Raw genomic sequence first — 17,196 nt, 5'->3', positions numbered from 1 at the left:
ACTCACCCAAGTCTCCCCTTCGCATCTCAGAGGGCCGAGGCAGCCAGGCCAGCAGGAAGGGGCAAGGCCACCTCGGTGTCCAGGCCTCGTCCTTCTGGCTCTTCCTGTGCTGGGCAGGGGCCTAGTGACTACTGAGGCCAGCCAGGCGGGCTCTCCTCCCCGGGCGCCCAGGGAAGCCGGGGAGCTGGGACAAGCAGCCCCAAAGCCCTCTCCCTGCTAGACCAGCCAGCGGACCGTCTCGGATTTCCCTGTGACTGCCCAGGCCCTGCTCAGCCTCTAGGAGACAGAAAGAAAGTCGGACTTGATGGTGAGAGGCGAATGTTCCCAGCAATAACTCACGTCAGGGAACTTGTGCAAAACCAGCTGCCAACGAGAAAGACTTTAAAAGCAGACTCACGGGGCAGAATGCCTCGCGAAACACTCCTGGGCTTTCCTCTGCTTCAGCAGACAATTCAGATTCAGGAACAGGAAGAAAACATAACCACGTAAGATCCCCTTAAAGAAAGGGGGTGAATTCCAATCAGCACCAACGGGGACTGCTGAGATGTCCTTGAGCTTTGGTGACAGGGGCTAATTAGTGCTTTAAAGAGCAGGCAGCTGGACAGGGAGCCCAGCTCTGTCACCCGCTGGCCAGGTGACCTCCAGTGGCCCCGCTAGTCTTTCCGATCCTCAGCAGGAAAGGGCCTCTGAGCTCTGACCACCCTTCGGGGCCAGCGATCACCCCCCATTCTACTCATCTGGGCGTCCACTGAGTACCAGGCACCGAGGGACAGCAGAGACCAAACAAATGCCCCCACCCCGGACCCCGGAATCCACACCCATGGGGGCCTGCGGGGACCCAGGAAGGGCTGGGGGAGACAGGCCACGGGGAGCAGAGCCTGGGGCTGTGGGGTGCTGGGGAACCCGACCTCGCGGGGTCTGTATGTCCTCTCTGGCCCCCCACGTCCCACCGCACGGCACCCCACTCCCATGATCCTCTCTGCCGCCGCGGCACCTGCCACCCTCCCTGCCATGATCCTCTCTGCCCGCCCTTGCGGCGCCCTCCCTGCTGATCCTCTCTGCCCGCCTCACGGCACCCCACTCCCGCACACACGATCCTCTCTGCCTGCCACCAGCTCCCGTTGCCATTTCAGTAAAGAAATTCGTTTTAATATTTTGATAACTTTACTGCCACAGAATTGGTTTCCATTTAATCCTATAGATTTCTTCTGATGCTCAGTATAAAAACTACATTCTGACAAAGTTCCATGGGCTTCTCCAGTCTTGGGTGGGGGGGGGTCTATGAGCAGAGAGCCTAAAACCTAACCTTGAGCAGTCCTTGGAGCCAGAAGCCTAGCCCTGAATGGCAGGTCTATGCAACCATGAGGCGGAGGCCCAACAAAGGCCCACACAGCCACCCCCGCCAGACAAAGAATCACGGTGAGAACCAAAGAAACGAGCCCCGCCCAACGCTCGGATGAATCAGAAATAGACTCGGATGGGATTAAGTGGTATCGATGTGAATAAACTGAGAAAAACAGGATTTTTTATTGAGTGCTTTATTTTTACGGCGTGAAAACTGAATTACTTAACTGGTCAATGAGGCAGCCCACGGAGAGAAGGGCCCCAAAGCAGGGAGGAGGAAAACGCGCTGGAGCTCGAACCACGAACCGCCAGCCTGAGGAAGGCCGCACCGCTGGCGGCCACGCCCGCCCGGGCCAGCCTGCTCCTCCGCCCGGGCCTGGCAGTGGACCCGCCGGCCTGCCCCTGACTCTCCGGTGTTCCTGGGCTCTGAGCAACAGCCCCCCTTGGGGTCACCGATGGTGGAAGGAAGCAGACACAAAAGGGCCCCACGGCACAGCCTCGCGCTGTCCGTCCCAGGCACGGGCGCACCTTCGCGACGGGAGCATCTCTCCTCCAGACACGCGGGCGGCGAATTTCTCTGGGGACTGCAACGTGCAACTGATCGGCGAGCGGGCAAAACTCAAGGCGGACGCCAGGGCGAGTTCTGCCACGGCTAAGGCCTCAGGCTCACGCGAGACAATGACACAGAACGACCACGTGACCCCGCAACCCCGCTTTGAGGGGAGCGCCCAAAGGAACTGAGAGCAGGGACTGGAACAGACGCCTGCACCCCAGCGTTCCCAGCAGCATCCTGCACAAGGGCCCAGGGCTGGGGGCAGCCCGAGTATCCAGGGACGGGTGGACAGATAAGCAAATTGCGGTATGTGTGTGTATATATATATATACACATACGTCCATACGAGAATGTTATTCTGCCCTAAAAAGAAGGAAATCCCGACAGTGGCTACAACATGGCTGAACCCGAAGAACACTGTCCTCGGTGAGGGAAGCCGGTCACAGGAGGACAAGCATTGTGTGAGCCCTTACATGAGGTCCCTGAAGGGTCGATTCATACAAAGGAGAATGAATGGCAGTAGCGGCGGCTGGGGCGCGGGGCGTTGGGAGTCAGTGGGGGAGCCGGGGACAATGCATCAGCTTGGGGTGATGACAGTTCTAGAGATGACGGTGGTGACAACTGCACAGCAATGTGGACGTACTTAATGACACAAAACTGCACTTAAAAAATGGTTATGGCGCTAGATTTCTTGTTATCTGTATCTTCCCACAATTAAAAAATAATAATAAAGGAAAAAAAATAACAACAGTTCTTGCACTAAGAGAAAAAGCACTCTGCTCAGGAGTGAAGGAATTCACACGCATTCCTGGCCCCTATCAGCTGTGTGACTCGGTGCGTCCCCTCCACACGTGAACTCTGTTCATCGCCTGAGTGACGGGGCTGATGGTGTCTGCTCTGCAGCGTGGTCCCCAGGACTCCGTGAGGTGATGCGGGCGACGGGCTTGGCACGGCAATGGGCGCGTGCACGGGCGCTGAGGCTGTTAACCTCGCCGATATGAATCAGGAGCACCACGTAAATAATGAGGAACTGTTATTGTAAGATAACGTGACGTCAGAGCAGAAGCATCGCGACGATCCTAACTGATAAATCCCGTCTCCCCGCTGAGGCCTGGGAGATGATATCTCTGCTTCTGACGCTTCAGAAAGATGCGCTGCGGAGCAAAAACCTCATAAAAACCCCTTTCTGAATGAAAACCGATCTGAATAGAAACGGCCACACTCAGCCTGGCTCTTTTCTTACCTTAATTTGAACTTAATTTATCTCTGAGCATCAGGAAATGGCGCCGTGCGAGAGATGTGCCTTGCTGGAGTCAAGGCGGGCTCGACATTGCAGGAAATTATCTGCTTTTGCAAGAAAATTGCTAAGGAGAGTGCTGTTATTTTAAGATCTTCGAGCTGGTGTGAGAAGAAACTAATTAAATGATTGTAATTTTCTGTGCAAATACAGTAACTGGCTGCTACAGAAATGCAAAATAAGAAGCAACTTTTCTCAAAGAACATCAGAGTTTTACATGTTTTTTTCAGTTCTCCAGTGAGCGCTCACCGGATTGGATTCTGAAAATGACACACGGAGCTTACTTGGGACGAAGATGATGAGCACGACCCGCGTTCCGTGAATTGTCCCCGAATCATGGGGCTGACACCGAGAAGGTCTGCCTGCCGCCCTGGCCGGCTGGCCACCGACCCATTGCCAGTCACGGGGCTGAGAACAGCTGTGTGAGTCTGCGGTTCACAGCTCGCCGTGGAGCAGGGCAGGGGCGGGAGCCCGTGGGGACCCGCTGTGGACAAGCAGCTGCTGGTGGGGGACACTCACAGTCCCCGCCGCCTGCTGGGAAGGCCCGGAAGGGCCGGGTCTAGGAAGGGCTCCGCCTGTAAGCCAGCAGTGTCATGCTGAGGGGGACGTCCGCCCTGTGCGAGGTGCATATTCGCATGGCCCAGCTCACAGCCAGGGAGAGGCTTTCTAAGGGCTCCTGCGGCGAGAGCGGGCTGGGATAGACTCACGTATGTGCCTTCGCCCCCCCAAATGCCGTGGATGGAGGCCTTGCTGGCGGAGGGGAGAGCCAGGGTCCCCTGCCCCCTGGGGGAAGCTGGCCAGGAACGGCAGGATGACAATTGCAGGTTCTGAGGTCATCAGCACCCCTCCACGCTCCAGAAAGCGCCCAAGCGAACCCTGGGAGCCGTGAGGGGGAGCGTAAACGGGCCACTTGTAAGAATCCACAGATAACTCACTCTCTGGAGGCTGCGGAGAAAAAGCGAAGACCCCACACGGAGGGCATTTTACAAGGTCCCCCTTCATGTCTTCCTAAACCGGAAAAGGCGCGGATAGTGGGCGTTATCCCAGCTGATTTCCTAAGCGTTCCAACTCTGTGCTCCCTGATGTCATCCTCGAGAGCCTTAGCCTGCCTCTGACAAATTATAATAAAATAAAAGTTTTAAATAGCGGCAGTTCTTTACATGGCCTGTGCAAGCACTGGGCTGCATTCTAATCTGAAGGGGTGTGCAGCAGAACGATGTTAATTTATGACCTCTTTAAAATACTCTCAGGAACCCTCATGCAACTACAAATTAAATAGCCGCTTTATTAAAGTAAAAGCAGATCTGCGCACTGTGTTCCAGAACGTGATTAACAGGGCTTTCTCTACGCCTTCAAGCCGGGCTTTCTCGTCCACGGATGTGTTCTCTCTGCCACAGCGCTGCAGGCTTCTCAGGACCCCCGAGCCTCTGCCTCAGACTTCATACTCACCATCCCAACCTCCTCTCCTCCTCAGCCCAGGTGATGCTCGTCCTTCAGAGCTGCGCAACCCTCACGTCCTCCAGCAAATCCTCCCTGACTGCCCCAGTGCAGATTCGCAGGGCACGGGGACCTCTATGATGAATTCCTGTCCGGACCAAACGTCTGGATAGGACGGGAGCTGTGACTGATGTGCTGGACCCCAGCACCTAACAGACCCTCTAGAAAGCAGCTGGGTTGAGGGCTAACGTGAGGCCTCTCCTCACCTAGGGCTCTCACACTCCGTGTGGTCTCTCCCGGCAGAGGAAGAAGGCAGAAGACCCTGGGTCACCCTGGACACAGGGCAGGTGTCTTCCTAAGTATGACACTTCCGGTTTGCATGCCGGGACGTCCCTAGCCTCGTCCGCCCAGCGCACGTCTCCGTTACTGTCACCTGACTCACAACACAGACTCCCTTTGCTCGCTCACCATCCTCGGCCCGGCCACCAGGCCCAGAGTCCCCAGAGGGCGTGCATGGCAGGCTTCCTGACAGCAAATGTGACAGGCACTCAGCACCAGTCGCCACATCCATTGACCTCTGTCTGCTTCTGTCTCTCTCTAGGTGGACACCGGTCACCCTTGGTGAAGGCTGCCACGACAGAGAAGCGTCTGGGCAGACGCCCACTGTCTACATGCTGACCAGCCACAGCGCAGCCCCCGTGAACCAGACCTCTCTCCACTCCAGTGCCCGCCCCCAAATCCTGGGAGGCCCGCAGTGTGGTGGCTGGAATTAAAAAATATCACAGGGAAAGCACAGCAGATTAAATGTAAGACCCGTGCCCTGGAGCCACCAAGCTCAGCTCCAGGAGTAGAATGGAGCTGTCATCACGAAACCACAGCCGTCAGATGCAAGGCCACAAACCAGCTTTGTTGCCAGATTTGGACCCGTTCATTCAAGAGCCTGGAGTGCTTTATGCAAAGGCCTTCACGGTCTCTGTGCGCTGGAGGCTGGCTGTGAGCCACGAAGCCAGCGCTGCTCTGGGAAAGAGAGAGGCCTGCAAAGCGGGGTGGGTACGCCCTGTCCGTCCTCACCCAGAAGCCTCCCGGACCCACCGGCCACTCCCTCTGCCCCGCCCCCCAGGGCCCAGGCCCAGGCTCCGCCATCTCGTCCCTAAACCTCCACCCAGAGGCCCAACCTCCACAGCCCTGGGTTTGCAGCCGGGCCCTGGCCTGGCTATGGGATCCTGGGCAAATGGGTCATCAGCTGCCCAGGCCAGCAGGCTCCGAAGCTTACGCGTCAGTAACCACCGGCCCACACTGCCACGGCCACCCCCTCTCTCCACTGGACCACTCTGAGCTCCGCTGAGTTACGCTCAGAGGATGCAAAGGTTAGTGAGAGCCCTTCCTGCTGTTACGGGCTGAACTGTGCCTTCCAAAGTAACCACATGTCTGAGTCCTAACCTCCGGGCCCTCTGAACGTGGCTATTTAGAGACAGGGTCTTTAAAGAGGGGATTAAGATAAAACAGGGTCACTGGGGTGGGTCCTGATCCAATATGACCAGTGTCCTCATAGGAAGAGATTAGGACATAGACACAGAGAGAAGGCCAAGGGAGGACACAGAGGGAGATCTACTTAGCAAAGAGAGAGGCCTCAGGGGAACCATACGCCCACTCCTGGATCCTGACCTTCCAGCCTCCAGGGCTGGGAGAGAATGCATTTCTGCTGTTAAAGCCTCTTCTCTGGAACTTTGTTATGGTGGCCCTAGGAAGCTAATACAACCGCCCTGAGAATGTGACACCTGGCAGGTGTCAGGATCCAATTCGCACCTTCAGAAGCTCCACACTTCTGACTGGCACTCTGGAGCATGAGACATCAGGTTCCCAGAGCAGACCGTGGATAACCGGCTCCGAATCCTCTCTGCTACAACTCCCCACAACATCCGCAACCCCGCAGACACAGCAGAGAGCACGCAAACGGGGGAGGGGCTCTGATCTACTGCGAGCAGTGAGGAAGCTGCACGAAGGGGCTTGGCTGCAGGAAGCTCACCTGGACGTCGAATGAAGCATCGAAGTTGACTGAGGGAAGACACGCAGGTGAGCTGTACTAAGCACGATGCGCACACGATTTCCCAGAAACAGTGAAACTGGAACAGGGCACCACACGGTCCCACTGGGGAAACACGAGACCCCAACCCCGGAGGCAGAGACCAGCGCTCTGCCACATTATCCACCTTCAGACCACACCCCTGACCCCCGAGGGAAGCTCAGGAGGAAACCCGGGCGCCTCTGCACAACTGCTCTGGATCCATCGGGGGTAACGCTGGTCGGTTTCAATGAAACATTCATTTTCCACATAACACTTTGTTTCTACAGCTCAACTGCCAGACAGAAAGGCAGCGTCTGTGTCCAAGCCAGCCCCTTCCACGTGGCTGTCCACGGGAGCGGGAAGACGCGCGGACGTCCCCAGCGCTGCCGCCAAGGGGGCCTTTCTCGGAACCAGCGTGAGTCCCGCGATTCCTTTTCTCGGATGCACTGAAAAACCATTTTAAAATGGCTATCCCTCTCGTCACGTGATTTTTTTTTTTTAACACCTGACACGGGAAGGTGAACACTCCCTCCGCTCACGTGGACCTGTGGAGTGCACCTTCTAGGGCCTCACTACCTAGGCAAATCGGTGAAATGAAACTTAAGAGATTCCGCTCGGCAAACTGGCCTCGGGTTAGTTTCTTTCCGGCTGTAGTTTTCGGAGAGGTGCTTTCGAGAGAAGGCAAACCAAGTGCAGAATCCTCGCGAAAATCTCTGGCCTTGTGGCTGCCAGCTGAGAGCGGAGCGGGCACAGGGCATTTCTAAGACATTTTGTGCACCCCGAGAAAACAATGCCACACACTCACCGAGTGCTGAGAGACAACCGTTAGAAAAATGGTTTTACTCAACACTTGCTCACAGCTCTCACTCCTGCTGAGTCTGGCCCAGGTGAGGTGAAACTCTTACAGCATCACCTGCTCCCCAAGCCAAGAGATGATCTGCTTTTCCAGAGAAAATTCCGGTCTCCCTGGACCTCCCACTCCAGAGACCGGGTGGGTGCGGGGGGGGCGGGCGTGGGGAGGTGTTTATCGCCTGGGTCGGCATTCCATGCTGTCTGCTTTTTTTCACCTCACAGGTGCTGAAACTGTCACCAGTACTGACGTACTTAAGGCTTCTGCCTCCTTAGTGTCTGCTAAGTGCCAGGCTGTGCCCTGCCTTCCACGCATCATCTCTGCTCTCCCATTTCCGGTGGCCAGAGGAGAGATGCCTGTCCAGGCCTGGCCTTCCGACCCCCACAAAAGAGAAGCCAGCATCCCCCGCTCGCACCCTCATGGTCCCGCACTCCCCGAAGTCCCCTCTCCTGGCATTCACCTGCCACCACCCACTCAACCCAGCCACAGTCCCCAAGGAGCAAAGCCAGGTGGGCTCCTCTGACAACCCACCCACTCCAGTACCCCAGCCCCAGCAGTCCAAGCCTCCTCCTCGCTGTCTGCAAGGAAGCCACTGCCTGCTCAGCACGGGGTGGGCGGCCCAGGTGTCAGTGAGGGCTGGGGCACTGGTCCCACCTGGGAGGCCGCTCTCCACCCCTCGGCGTTTGCCCCTTCCTTCTTCCATGCCCCTCCTTCCACCCTTGAAGTTACAATGAGTCGGGAGTAAGCTGCCAGCAGGTGGGGGGGACATGGCTTAGACGTGACTTGTCACGTTCGTTCCTTTGAGTTGCTGGTTTCCAGGTTCCCTTTCAGTCCCTAAGTTACAGCTTGCCACAGGGGACACAGTTCATTCTCCAGTCCTGGGGAGCAGTGAAGGGCTGGGCCGAGCTACAGTTGGGGGTCTGATCCCTCTCTCAAGATGCAGATGGGGATGGCCTCCTAGGGCTCGTCTATGGAGGGGGGTGCACCTGCTACCCTCTGTGAAGGGCCCCCCTCAGGCCCTTGTTGCCCCCTGCTGGCAAGCGGCCCGTGGGGCCAGCTCCACACCCCATCCCATCCCACCCCAGCCCAGCCCCAGAGCTTCTAGTCTGACTGAAGCACTCAGAAATGGCCCAAGACCAGACACTTGGGAAGGGGGTGGCGGGGCGCGGGCCCATCCGGTGCTGCCCCTGCCCCCACACTCTCACTCATGCACCCTCTCCCTCCTCCAGCAGGACCCCTATGTCAGAGGGGGCTGGGGGATGGACAGAGGGGGGCTGCACGCCGCCCAGCCCAGGTTACACCCCTCTCCTGGCAAGGGAAGTGACCGGACACCCAGACCCCTGCTCCCAAAGCATGCAGGGGCCCTGGCCCCTAGCCACCTCCTTAGCTCTCTGGGGAGCAGTGGTCAAGGAAAAGAGTCGGGGTTCAGGCGCTGGGGAAGACCTGCATGAGCAGTGATGGGGGTGAGCACATTCCCATCTTCCTCCCCACACAACCAGCCCGGCACACACACTCAGCTGCCACCTCTCCCCCTGCACCAACCCCTCTCCCGGAACTGATGACCCACTAGCGCTGCCCGGAGGTGACCCCAGAGGGGCCACTGGTCACCTCCGGCCACGGGAGGTGGCATGGGACAGAAAAGCGAGGTGGAGGCAGCGTCCAGGGGAATAGGAGGGGGTCCCCACGCCTGGAGCGGGAGGCTCCACCAAAAAGGATGGGGCAAGATCCCAGAGGGGAGGAACCCCGCGCCGGTGAAGGAAGCGCGGAGGACCCTAACAGACGTGGCCGCGCAGAAAAGGGGGGTGTCGTGTGGAACTTCCAGCTGAAGGAGGCCGAAGTGGCGGGGGAATGCGGGGGTGGCGCAGGGAGTTTTCAGCGTTGGGTCTGAAGCGCGGTTTGGCGCCCAACTCGGTGGGTACGCAGATCCCGGCGCGCCCAATACCCCGGGCAGCGGGACCTGCAGGCAGCGGCGGGTCACACTAGGGGAATGGGGGAGAGGGGTAGCCCCAGAATGCGGTACCAGGCTGACCGGGGAAGTCCTGGCGCTCGTGGAGGTGCCACAAGGGGTGTTCCAGACAAACCGGGGTGGAGAGTCCTAGAGCCCAAAATCCCAGAACGCCCCACAGAGCGGCCCGGTGGAGTCTGAGAGCGAGCGAGGCACAGCGCGGAGTTGGGGGATTATCCGCAAGGGCTCGGGGGCGCCCCTGGAAGCACCCCCCAACCAGCGTAACCTGAGATCTGGAGGCCAGTGGGGGCGCCCCCGAGGTGGCTCAGGGTCCCGGAAATCTGTGGGAATGTCCCCCGAGGTGAGGCAGGGTGCTCACATATCCGGGGTCCTCTCAGGTAACCAGTGGCCAGAGGCCAGTAGGGGCGCCGCCGAGGTGACTCGCGTCCCCAAGTAGCCGAGAACGCCCAGGCCGGCCGCGGGGCGGTCCGGAAGTAGGGGGCCCCCAGGTGCCGGGGCAGAAGCCCCGGGGCGCGCGGAGGTCACTTACGCTGCTGTTCTCGCCCGTCCAGTGCACCATCGCCTGGTTGTGCGTCGCGTCCCCCTTGAGCACGAACGATGTGCTGATGAGCGAGACCTGCGCAGGCGAAGCCGCTCCGGCCACCGGCGCCGCCCGCGCCCAGCGCCCCTGGCTCGCGGCGGGGGCGCCCTCCTCGCTGGGACCTGGAGCGGGACCCGGGGCGCCGGACCCCGTGCCGCGCGCCTGCCCGTCCTCGCCGCCACCGGGCAGCACGCGCCCCGCGGACGGGCTCGGCGGCGACCGGACCAGCCAGGCGCGGGGACCCAGGCGCGCGGGTTCAGGGGAGCGCCCCGCCACCCCGCAGGCGGCCAGAAGCAGCAGCAGCAGCAGGAGCGGCCGGGGGCGCGGTGGCGGCGGCGCTCCGGAGCTCGGCGCTCGCGTGGCGGGGCCGGGGCCCTTCGGGGCGCGCGGGTGCCCCCGGTGCGCCATGGTCGCCGAGGGGCGGCGGCGGGGCGGCGCGGGCGAGGGGAGACCACGGCCGCGAGAGCGGGAGGGAGCTGAGGAGCGCGAGCGAGAGCGCGGAGAAAGGAGCGGGCGAGGGGAGGGCGCAGGCGGGAGGAGGGGACTCGCCGCTCAGCCAACGCCGACGCGCCGCCGAGCACGCACCGCCACCTGCCGGCCGGCCCGCGCCCGCGGCGGGAAAGCCGACCGGTCAGGGCCGGGCCGAGGGCCCGGAGCGCGACCTTCACGGCCACGGAGCCCTTCCCCGCCTTCCTGCTCCTTCCTTCCTCCTCCCTCCCTTCCTGTACTTACTGAGCACCTGCTCTGGGCCAGCCACGTTCCAGGCACAGGGAACAGGGGGACGACAGCAGAGGTGCCGGGTCCTGGAGCTGACAGTCTGATAAGGCAGACCACACCCAAGTGGACACGGTCATGGACAGAATAACTCAGAGAGCCGGGCCTCCGACACAGTGTGAGTGGAGGGCGTTCTGTAAGGGCCCCTGAAGAGCTGACTGGGAGACAGGACCTAGTGCCATGAAGACCCGGGAGGGGCCCTTCCAGGCAGCAGAGGGCGCTGCAAAGGCCCTGGGGCGGCCCCAGCAGAACCCACTCCTGGCGGCCACTCTGGCGGCTCAGGCTTCAGGACTTGCACACAGTGGCTTTATGTCCCAACTCCAGGGACCCAGAACATAGGGACTGATGCCTGGGCAGAGGGAGCATCCAGAAGGAGAGGGTGGGGGTTAAGATCCCATCCAGCACCGAGCCGGGGGGCCACAGTGAGGAGTGCGGAAAACCCCGCCAAGGTCACGGGCTCCTTCAGACAGGTTTCAGGACTTCACTGAGCACCCAGCCTATGCTCCGTATTGGCCTCAGAGGAAAAGCCAGGGGCGGGACCCTCCCTGAGGCAGCTTCACTTCCTCTGCCGGGCCAGGGGCCACTCTGCCTCCATCCTCCCCCCAGAGTCTCCTGCGTCCTTGTCACACCTGCCTCCCACTGGGTCTCTTTGCTCCAGAGGGAGCTAGAGAGCCTCATGGGGCAGGGAGCACGGCCTCGAACATTTGGGAAAGACAGAGCAGGGGTTCCCTCTGGCCCCCAAAGAACTGAAGCACCTGGGCCCTCTCTGCTACTGCTTGTTCATCTGCCTCTCCCACCCCCACCCCCACCCCCGTCAACAGAAGTCATATCCAGTAAGGGTTACCAGGGCTTGCACTGTGCCCAGCGCTGGGGTGAGGGGTGGGGTGAGGGAGGTCTGGCTGGATGTGCGAAAGGGTCTCCTCCCTGGGAAGGCACCCTCGCCCCCTCCAGGGTGTAAATTCCCAAGGGGGAGCCAGCAGCGGAGGTGACACCTGGCCCAGCACAGGGAGCAGAGAAGGGGAAGGGGCTGAAGGGAGGGCAGGCAGGCAAAGCGGGGAGCTAGCGAGAGGCTGAGGAAGGAGCGGGCACTGCAGACGCCAGTCTGGCCGGGAGCGCGCCCGGCAGGCAGTCCGCGGCCTCTCCAGCCCGGCCGACGTCCCGTCCCGACTGGAAAGGCTCTGAGCCTCCTCTCCCGGTGTTTGGTTTGGTTTCAATAAAGGAAGGCCTCTAAGTACTGTCCTCAAGAAAATGTAGCAGCGACAAATTACTGAGCAACTACTATGTGCTGCGCACTCTTCTAGGGTCGGGTAAGTCCTGGAAAAGACGGGGCCTCTGCTCCTGAAGGGGTGAGGTTGCAGGTTATCATACTTAACTCTTAATGACCAGGCTGTGGAGTAGCTACGACTGTCCCCATTTTATTCAGGGAGGTGACTGCCCAAGGTTATCAGCCGGGCATATCAGAGGCTAGACTCCAGCCAGGCTTTATGGTCCCAAGGTGGCACTTAGCTACCCCTACCCCTTCATCACTTGTCACCTGTGCGCAGGGCTCAGCCAAGCAGGGGGGAGGTATGGGCACATCACCACCGCCATCCCAGGCGCGCACTGAGGCCCTATCACCAGGGACTGGGTTAAGGTCCACACGAATCACGGGGCGAGCAAAGACCTGGAATGCTGGTGGCGCCACCTCGCGGATGCTCCCCCCAGAACGGTCACCGCCTCCGTGAGGCGTTCGGAAAAGCAGGGCTGGTCCCTCCTCTGAACGCGAAGCTCAGAGACGTGGTCCCCAGATCACAGCTCACACCAGTTCCGTGTGCTCATGAGGCACTTCTGTCCCCGAGTGGGGGGACAGCTCCTGAGGCAAGGTCGCTTCAGAGAGCAGCGAGTTCTGGGAGACCAGCAGCCGTCGGGTGGGGGCGAAACCCTGACGAGGGGGCAGGAAGCTCGGAGAGCTGAGAGCTGAGCGCGAACGGTGAGGGGCGGCCATGGCCTGGCGGAAAAGCCAGCCCCGCGGGCGACGGAGGAGCCGTGGGCCACCAGGCCAGCCAGGGAAGGGGGAGGGGAAGTGCTTGACTTATATTCCCAGTCGTTGGAAGGTTCTAGGCAGCGGAATGAGACGAGTGGCATTTTTACAGCCATCACTGGCCACAGTGAGGACACATGCAGGAGGCCACCCAGGAAGTAACCGTCCAGGTCCAGACAGGCAGTGGTGAAGGAGGGGAGCCCCCCGCCCCACGCTCACCCTCCTCAGTGACCAAAGTCCAGGACTCGGGGGGCTCAGGTGCAAAAGAGAGACGCGGGGAGTGCCCGAAGCAGGGGGCTGGCCGCGTCGGCAGCGCCCCCGCATCCCTGATGGAGAGAAGTGTCCGGGACCACAGAGGCAGTGTCTGTGGTGCCAGTGAGGTAGCCTGCGGCTCGGCAGGTGTCAGAGTGAGGCCGCTGCAGGCCCCGCGAGGCCAGGCCACGCGGGACACCAAGGTGTGGCATCGGCGCTCAGGGTGCGCTGGGTTAGCACTAGACCCCGTCCGGGTTTATAACATCTGACCACTCACTACACTGAGGTCCCAAGACGGGGAAACCAGCCCAGCCACCTGCCCTTGTGGCCTCCTCGTCCCCACCGCACAGGAGGCACTGGACTGCTCCCCGATCCCAGAGGTCACAGCGTGGCGGGGGAGGCGTGCAGGTAGAGACAGTGACACGGGGAAGCAGGTGCTCTGAGGGAGGAGCCTGGGGCCCTAAGGAACCGGGGCTGCAGGACAGACTGCTCAGAGGCGCCATCCTCCACCGAGCTCCCAGGTGACAGCAGCGGCAATCACGGAGATCAGCATGTGTGGGTGCCTGCTCGGGCCCGGGCTCTGTTCTCGGCCCTCACGGTGCCATAGAGGGTAGGTGCTGTCCCCCAATTTAAGGACGAAGAAGGTGACATCACACAGGGGTTCAGGAATTTACCCACAGGATCCAAAGGCCCACACCCCACACACCAGCTGGGTGTCCTAAGCAAGACGCTCCACCTCTCTGTGTCCTAAGTTGTCCCACTTGTAAAGGGAACCGCGCTGCCCCAACTCGGCCGTGGACCAGCGGCACCAGCTCTCGTGGGAACCGGTGAGGACGCCGACTCTTGGGCCCGCCCAGGCCTACCAGGCCCAGGCCCTCTGGATTGGGGCTCTGGGATCTGTGTTTAATATGCCCTCCTGGTGGTTCTGTCACGCGCCCCTCACCCCCCAAGTTCAGGAACCACAGCACTGACCCAACGGGTCTAGGCCGGATGCACATTAGAAGCACGTGGAAAACTTTAGAAAAACACCAACGTCCAGGCCCCACCTCTGCCCTCGCGATCCGAACGCACAGCCAGCCATGAGCCCCTGCCCTAGGGCGCAGCTTCTTGTAAGGATTCCCGAGAGGATGGATGCCAAGCGCCCGGCACAGGGCCAGACCCCGATCGATGGTGCCTTCCTGAGACATAAGGGGGGTCCCTTTGATCCCCAGTCCAAACCTTTTGGCATCAAGATCCAGACTTGCCTCCCATCCCCCAACAACACTCCTGATCAGAAAAGAAGCAGCGCCTGCCTCTCAACTTGACCCAGATGGCTGGCGCACCAATTGGCGGACTCTGGTGGCTACACCTTCGTTCCTCTTCCTAAGTGTGACAAAGCCCAACCTGTGCGACTCGCCTAGTGGGCCCACTTCAGAGACAGCCAACGAGAACATGAATGGTCCTCTTGGGGACCCTGAGGGGACTCAGCAGGAGGGAGACTGAGGGGACGTGCTCCTGGGGTGCGGACTCCACAGAGGGGAGCCCTGGCCGCAGCCTCGGCCGCCCAGGCCTCCAGCAAGACAGGAGCTTGTTCCTGCTCGGTGCTGGAGGGTTGAGGTGGCCTGCAAAGAAGTCTCCTAACGACATGTGGCAAATGACAGGGGTCAGAGGAGCCAGCTTTGAGGGGAAGGGTCAAGCTCTACAACCCCGTTATCAGGTCGTCAAGGGAAACAGCAAGGCCATGGGGACACTGGCCAGGACATTAACCCAGGCCAATACCAAAAGTCTCATATGGGGACAGAAGGGAAATATGACCAGACAGAGAAGGACAGAAAGGCCCCACAGTGAGACGGACGGTGGGCTGGCGGCTCCCATCTGAAGCGAGGGAGCTGGGGAGGGAGGTGTGGAGGGAGGTGTGGGTGCTCTGCGGTTGGGGGGCTTTTTGATGGAGGCAGGGATTTCTAACCCCTGGAGCACCACCGCTGTGGGCAGCCGAACCCCTGACGTGCGAGAGGCTGGCCAAGCGGAAGCCCCCCATTGAACAGAGACTGCGATGACACTCGACCGTGCCCCCGCTATCTGGGCTCTGCTTACTCGCAGACACTGCGCAGCGAACGCATTCGTCAGGTGTGTACTGAGCACCTACTATGCGCCTGGCACAGTTCTAGACCCTGGGGTAGCCATCATCATCTCCTTTTCAGAGAAGAAACCAAAGCACAGCACAAAAAGGCAGCGGGCTCACCCAAGTCCCCATGAGCAGTAGGGATAGTGGGGGGCCGTGACCCCAGCACCTGGATGAAGAACCGGTGCTTCCCCATGCCCCGAGCCCCATTGCTCCCCACCTCTCTGGGTACACACGCAAAACTCTGTGGGGACAGAGAGCGGGGGAGGCGACAGCTCTGGCCCACACTGCAGGGGTGGGAGTGATTCCCTCCGCCCCTTTCCTACTGGGTTGGAGTGAGGCTCAGTCAGCCCCAGCTCCTCAGAGCTTTACGGCACAGCCACCTCCTGAAGGGCCCCAGGGAGGCCTGGGAAAGCGGCCCGTAGGCCCAGGGACCCCCCATCGGACTGTCTGGGGCCAGAGCAGGCAGGGCAGGGAGAGGAGGTCCAGGCTCTGCAGGGGCGCACCACCACCAGAAACTGTCTTTGGGGTTTCCTGAGCTCCCGGGGAACGGAGCAGAGGCCAGGAGTCTTATCATGAAAGCCAAGTGTATGAGCCTGACCTGCACCGGGAGCCCAGTAAATGCCTGAGAGGGCAGGGGTGGAAGGAAGGAGACGAGATGGGGGAGTGGGGGGGCCTCCAGCCAGCCTCAGGGGGCCAGGCTTCTCATCTCCCCTCGTGGCAAAGGCAAGTCCCTCCACCCCACCCTGCCCCAGGTACCATACACGGAGTTCACTGGAACTGGGGAGGGAGCGGGCCTATTGATCGCCTCCCTTGTGCCACGTGCTTTGGTGCCTAGTTATCTGATTTCACAAACGAGGAATCTGGGGCCCAGAGAGGCTAAGTGAGCAGCCCTGGGTCACACGGCTGGCAATAAAGCTTCAGGAGTGGTTGAGAGGGAGTCAACACCACCCACCTCAGGGGTGGCTGTTCTATATTTGACAGCACCCAACACAGACGGTGTGTAATCAGCGTTTTGGGGGGACACAAGCCCGGTGGTGGTCAAGAGCAAGGCTGGAGCCTGAATGCCGTCTTGGCCCCACGGGTCCCTGGGTAAGCCACTAACGTCTTTGTGCCTCAGCATCCATATGTTCAGTGAGCATGGTCACGGCACCTGAGTCACAGGCTGTCGTGCAGAGAATGGAATGTGTGCCAATGCTCAGGAGAGCGAGCACCTGGAGGCCAGTGATGGTGGCTGCGGAGAGAAGGCTCTCACGGGGGACAGCGAGAGAAGCAGCCCAGCAAGTCCCCTCTGCGTCACACACCCCTCATCTGTGTGACAGGTGGCGGTCCCTGACAGTCCATGCTGAAGTCTTCAGTTGGGTCCCCCAAACGCCCCAGCTGGGATACAGTGCGGACTCGCCCGTAAGACTAGCATTTCCTGAGGCCGGGGGCTGGGCGGCAAGCCCTGCGGACGGTAGGTGGGCAGGCGGCCTCACCGGGAGCCGCCGGCCTCTGGCAGCGAGCACGCCGCCCCGTTCCAGCCCTCTGCCCTTCCAGCTCCTCGGCCTGGCCTCACGCTCGCTGTGTGCTCGGGTCTGAGAGTCCCCGTCTGCAGAGTGCGGACTACATCAGGGCTTCCACAGAACACGAGCCCTGTGGGGTGCCCTCCAGAAAGGTGTCCGTGGCTTAGGAGATGCCACCGATGCCATCGCCCCTCTGGGGGAGTCACACGACACTCACATATTAAGGACTGAAAAGTTCTGCAATTTAAAAATCTGTTTGCGAGTAATTCAGTTTTACCCTGACTTCTTGGACCCTGTGGTTCGTTACTCCTGCTCGCAGCGTTAACTCCCTAGAGAACACGGGCCATCGTGGGAACGTGCGCTGAGTGCAGTGGGGGAGAGAGAGGGAATAACGTCCTCTGCTGGAGGTGCTGGCGTCCGAGGAGGACGCTGAGCAAGTCGAATGATGAGCG

General features: G+C 60.5%; 1 protein-coding gene across 3 annotated transcripts in view; it reads right to left on the bottom strand.

The window, feature by feature from the left end:
- SORCS2 (sortilin related VPS10 domain containing receptor 2) overlaps positions 1-17,196 on the bottom strand; it is a 386,735-nt gene that overhangs the window by 337,293 nt on the left and 32,246 nt on the right. For 2 of the 3 annotated variants that reach the window (XM_039838000.1, XM_039838001.1), the window contains exon 1: positions 10,042-10,547. The exons of the other annotated variant lie outside the window; for it this stretch is intronic. In XM_039838000.1, the coding sequence (XP_039693934.1) occupies positions 10,042-10,500 (459 nt within the window). In that variant the 5' untranslated portion in view covers positions 10,501-10,547. Of the gene's footprint in view, positions 1-10,041; positions 10,548-17,196 lie in introns of those variants that run through there. 3 annotated transcript variants of the gene reach the window in all.

This window comes from Pteropus medius, unplaced genomic scaffold (genome assembly GCF_902729225.1).
Source record: "Pteropus medius unplaced genomic scaffold, Ma_sr-lr_union100, whole genome shotgun sequence".
Lineage (NCBI taxonomy): Eukaryota > Metazoa > Chordata > Mammalia > Chiroptera > Pteropodidae > Pteropus > Pteropus medius.
This window is presented reverse-complemented; position numbering and strand designations above follow the sequence as displayed.